The 6,000-nt window shown below is 35.1% G+C and overlaps 1 protein-coding gene across 1 annotated transcript in view; it reads right to left on the bottom strand.

The window, feature by feature from the left end:
- Positions 1 to 3,905, bottom strand: part of LOC109203647 (uncharacterized) — a 28,522-nt gene extending 24,617 nt beyond the window's left edge. Inside the window, exon 1 of the mRNA XM_019363294.2 lies at positions 3,245 to 3,905. Within this exon, the coding sequence (XP_019218839.1) occupies positions 3,245 to 3,264 (20 nt within the window). The 5' untranslated portion in view covers positions 3,265 to 3,905. The remainder of the gene's footprint in view (positions 1 to 3,244) is intronic.
- Positions 3,906 to 6,000: the final 2,095 nt, after the last annotated feature.

Here is a 6,000-nt window from a genome sequence, read left to right on the forward strand (position 1 = left end):
AACTGGTCTTTCATGTAGCACAAAATTTGACCTTAACAACTATTAAATTACCATTCCTTTTGATTATAGTCAGATAATGCTAACAAGATTAGTCTTTAGTGGATAGATCATGTGATTTTTATGGTTGCTAAGCTGCATTTTAATTCCTGGTTAATTTATTATGTCAGCCCAAAATAAGAAATAAGACCACATCTCATTGGTAAATACTACCTTTTGTTTTTTTTACCCTGCTGCAGTCTAATTTTCTTTAAATGCAGAAAAGGATTTAAATCATTTGTACACCTACCAGGAGTTACAGATTACTTAATACAATCTGCAGCACAGACAGAAAACAATAACTAAAAGAATGTTAAATCAATGTTTTACTGTCAACCTAAATTTCATTGACTTAACATTGGATTCTGACATTAATTCTTGGTCATTTTTACACCTCAGTTTATATTGAAACAATATTGAGATGATGATCAACTAAAGATCAAGAGGACATGAAGTGGAATTTCAACTGATGTTAAAAAAATTACTTAAAATACATCAGCATAATGTAATTTACTTATCTAATGTTATGATAAATGATGCAATGATGTTGATTAAAACAATTTAACTGTACCATTAAACACTAGGCTTTAACATATAAATGACAACAGACAACTTCACATCAATTAAAAAAATTTTTTTAATTAATCTATTGAATCACAATTAGTTTTGGTGAATTCTCTCGTGCAGTGAATGATGTCCTGCCCCGGTCTTGACTGTAACTGTGAACTGCCTGTAGATAAAGGAGAACTCACAGACTGTCACTTCCTCCATTTGTTGAGTCGCCCAATCTACACAAGAAAACAAAACCAAAAACTGAATAAAGCAAATGAAAAAAATAAGGAAAGAGCATACTTTCTTTAGATTTGATGTTTTCTACTCAAGATATCTCTATCCTCTAATTCATCTTAGCTAACAAAATCTGATCATCTAAGTAATCAGTTACGTTAAGCTAATTTCAGCTGATTACCTTTTTGACAGTCAAACATCTAGAATATGTATCACTGTAGTGAGTGTTCAGCAATATATATATATATATATATATATAAATATAAATATAAGTGGTTAAGAACACATTTGGTACAATTGAAATATTAGAAAATAACTGAATGCTTACCTGATGTATTCTCTGGGGTGCAGTGATATCAAACCATAAATTCACGATTTTAAATATAATATCCCGGTCAAATATAAATCAATGACTACTGAACAAATGGGGTGGACCACTGCAAAAGAAGGGTGTGATGGAATTAATAGCTTTAATTTCCCAGTCAACTATAAATCCACCTTTATTCATCAGTTAGTATTTTTGTATTGGTTCAACATTTATTTAGCATTGAGATTTCAATCTTGATCATAATGATGATTCAGATGAAAAATCAAAATTAATTCAATCTATTCTTGCTATCAGGGATGTGGTACACAAAAACTGACAAACTGCAAAATTATCTGATATTGGTGATGTGTGTCTCCTCAAATAAAAAAATATGCATATTCTTTGTATTCATAATGAATGAATAATGAATTTTTTAGTCTTTAATAAAATGCAAAATAGAAGTATTTCCCCCCAAACATAATACAAAATCAAATCCTTTTGAGCTACATGCAGTGTAGACTAGACACGGAACATTTTAGTGAAGAATAGCTGATAGAAAATGACTGTCTTCTACTTGCTGGAGCAAATATGCAAAACAAACTATCAACTCATCTAATTCTGCTTTTTCAAGTCATATGCAGGTTTTATTCTCAAATGTTTCCAACGCCTGTAGTTTTTAAATGTGCCATCTGCCTCATCAACAATTAATGCTCAATGATAATTGCTCAGTATGCTCAAAAAGTACAAATCTTTACCTGTACATGAAAAGCCTTATGTAATAATCGAGCACTTAAGTAACACAACTGCATCCCAGCATTTCAGAGATACAAGAGAAGGGTTTACATTATTAATCATATATATATATATATATTAATTACTTGACAAAAGACAGTATTTACATTTATTCAAGTGAAATAACAAATAACATTGGAAAACCTCCCCCATCATTTATCCAAAGTCAGGTAGCGATGTCGGTGTTACCCATTATTTATCTGAAAATATGCACTGTTATCATTTCTTTTAGGCTGTTTCATCCAGTCACCTATTACTACAATTTACTGCCTAATGATTGCTAAAGCAAAGGGAGACATTGATTTTTGCAAAAACCTAATTTCCAATTTGAAAATATATTTTCTTTGCTAGTGAAAATAGGCTGACGAGACACTTTTCCTTCTTTACACAATAGTATATATTGTTAGTGATTTTGCACTTTCTTTTATTGTAGCCACTCTTTCTATTATTGCAACCATCCAAACAACTATTCCTTTATATTAACGGTTATTATTTTACCGGAACCCTGACTCTTCCCTAAAACTAACCCAAACTTTTCTGCTTGATGTCCATTCTGAAAACCCATTAAAGGTGTTTAACAGCTTATCTGTGGTATTTCTATTTAATTCTGGAAATGGGAACATTAAAGCTGCAATGTCAAACAGAAAAGTTAAGGATAATGACCATGTTAGATTAAAAATAAAAAATAAATGGATATATATATATATATATTTTTTTTTTTTTTTTTTAATTGTTAACATATATTAGACAAAAGCAACTATGAGTGAGTTATTCCTTTAAAATTTCAAACTAGGCCTCAGTGGATAAAGACATGCAGCTACATGTTTCCAGTAAAACTTCTGTAATCAGTTCACAAATGTAAGTCATTACACCTTACTGTGTCTCATTATAAGACCGAATCTGATGAAATAAAAGTTAATCTACGGGGTTTGCTGCATGAAATATGCAGAATGTCAACTGGAGTGTTTGAATAAATTATACATGTAGATGGAGCACAAATAAAATCATCATCACTTTTTGTCTGTCTGAAGAATGCCAACAGCACTATTCTTTGCTTTAAAAACCCCACATATTTGTAATCTTTGCTCATTTGTCATTTGTGGAAAAGAAACGATCCTTCCTAAAGCCCAGAGGCTGCGCCTGCCTTTTCCCCCATTCTGGCTTTCCTCGAAATCAAAATATGACACATTCTTCTCGTCTTTCATTTAAGAATTTACAGTGCTGTTATTCACATTGTGTGCATCCTTTACAAGCATTACACAGGGCATTTTACATTATATTTTAGATTCATTAAATAAGTTTTTTGAACTTTAAATGGCTTACCTGATGCTTCTCAAAAGCATCTGTAGAGTCTTTTTACGCTTGTGCGCAATTATATATGTATCCTAGGGTCCTATGGAGACTTGTCCTCTTCATTCTGCTCTGCACATGTTTCTTCCTTATTCCCATATTCTCATTCATCCATCTTTCATAAGTCCAAAAATTGCCACAGTTACCATCTATTTCACAACTTGTTGTTTCTCTTTCCTTTCTGTCCTCAGTTTCTCTCTGTTGTTCCTCCAGTAGCAACCTGTTTCTTATACAGGAGCATCATCTATGGCATCAGATGGCATAGTTTGCCGGTGTGTTTGTGTTTCAGTATGTGCGTGTGGTAAGGTGCATTCAGGAAATCAGAAATTCTGAAATGCAAGGTCTGCCTCTGGGATGTAATAGACACAATTTTGACACACCCCCACAGAGGAGGAGGAGTGAAGCTCTATCTATCTGTCTATTTCTTTGTCTCTGCGTGACTCTTGGGTAACAGCTGGGAATACAGGATATGGGGTCAGACAGTTCCTGCAAAGAGTATTATCCTTTATCTGGTATGCGTGTGTATTTGTGTGTTTGTGTGCATGCACACATGTTTCTATTTGCCAATGCAAAGTGCGTGAGGTGAGCAAAAAATTGCAACAACAGTCAAAAATTATATGCTGGGCAGGTTGACAAACCGGTCAAACATCTCTCTCTCTCACACACACACAAACACACAATGATGGCGGGGCTTTGAACTTGAGCACTGGCATCTGGCGTCAGCCGTAAAATAAATCCAAACAAGACAAGAGCAGCCTCAGGGCGACACCGTTCTTCAAATCTCAGTGTGTTCTTTCCTGGTCTGCAGTGTGAGGAGGAATCTGCTGTAACGCAGCTACCCGTTGACCACAGGAGAGCAATGAAGACAACCACGACTTTATTTTCCACAGTGGATCAAGTGTCAGCTTTTGTTCATTTTTACTGACCGGTAACAAAACGGTATCGGATCAGTGGAGCAGAGCATGACTGCAGCATGCTGCTGCTCGTCTTCAGTGACACGGCATTTTTAGGCAAGCTAGTTGCAAACGTGAGTGTGAGCACAGACTTCAGGCTTGACTGAATCTGAATCCCACCAGCAAGCTCTTCTGTTTTCATCTTCTGCTACACTAAATCGATTCCATTTCTTTACCTCTTCAAAGACAATACATGCTCATACTTGGAACATCACCTGAGCTGCTCAATAATGAGCATGCTTCTGGGCAATGTTTTAATCCCCCAGCAAATATTCAAACTCCAACACCGCTGCTTCTCTAGGTAGTTGCTGTAATTTATATTCAGCCAAGGTAATCAATGTTATATCATGGTAAAAATTTACCTTTTTGGCTACTTTATTGTGAGATACAAACACCCACAAAATAAAACTGTTTGAGAATGAATTTGATGATAAAAAGAAGGATGCAAGCCAGCAGAAGATAATTCATCATAAAAGCTATTTGGGATTTTTGCCTTAATAATGTCATTTTAAATATATTGAACAAACTATTAGAAGCTCCTGACTGCAACAGAGGCATGGATGCACAGAGAAGTCACAAGATGACTTTAATACTGAAGAAAACAACAACGTTTAATTATTCTCTAGTAATATCACAGTCTAAGCTGATTTTTTGTCTTTATTCCGTGTTAATGAAAGCATTTGGAAGTGTAAGTCATACGAAAAGATGCAAATATGTGTTTTGTGTCTGTGTCAGGAAATTCGACTGGTCGTGAATGCAAGCCAGTCGAACATAAACTTTGCATCATGTTTTCCTCCCCACACGCCGGAGAAACTTTACATGTTGTTCTGCTGAATGTTATCAGCCCTTTCCTGTAATTTTGCAATCTTAGTGCAAAATTCAATTGTAGTGTCGGCACCATCTGATCTGAATTTGATGTGACATTACACATGTTTCACCTTCCACCCACAACATAGCAACTCCACCTTTATGCAAGTGATGGATATTATTGATCATGTGAGGCATCGGAGAATTCAGCCAGCGTCCAAAAATGACATATTTATGCTTAAATGTTCATAATACTAAGTCAAAAGGAACAGAAACTTTGAGATTCTCCCTTCAGTTTATTGATGGCATATCTCCTGCCTTGAGGTTAAATTACCTACATTATTCTCTATGTTGGAGGATATATAATGATAATATCATATGCCTGTGCCTGTCTCCAGTAGCAGGCTACAGTCAGCAGTGAGACACACCCATGCACCCGCCTTGTTTCAGATGTACCTGAATGTTCTGGAAAATCTCCCTCGCTGAGAGCCTTCCACCTATAATTTACTTAGCATTAGTCTCACAGAGTTGGTCATGAAGCAGAAATACCAAATTGACTGAATTAACTTATATTCTTTTTAATAATAAGAGCTTCTTGGAAAGTTAATAACTTTATCTGTGTTGCTTTTGAAAAGAAGATGGAATTGAATTTAGTCCTTATCCTTGCTTCTAGGTTAGTACTTTTTGATTTTACAGGTATTGTTGCAGAGTCAAACGATGCTGATGGCTCCAGCTAGCAAGCTTTTTGTGTGAGAGTCCATAAACATATGCAAGTTCAGTAAATATGATAGATGCAACGTTCATTTAATTCACGTTTGACTCACCCATCTACGAACTCTTGCTTCATTTTTAAAGTAACGTGGCTGTAAAGTTTTCTGTCTTGCAAATTTGCAACCCTATCATTTTCACTAATCTGTCTGTAGAAAAAAATGACTTTGTGGTGGAAGCCCCTACAGTCAGGTCCATTTT

Source organism: Oreochromis niloticus, linkage group LG9 (genome assembly GCF_001858045.2).
Source record: "Oreochromis niloticus isolate F11D_XX linkage group LG9, O_niloticus_UMD_NMBU, whole genome shotgun sequence".
Taxonomy (NCBI): domain Eukaryota; kingdom Metazoa; phylum Chordata; class Actinopteri; order Cichliformes; family Cichlidae; genus Oreochromis; species Oreochromis niloticus.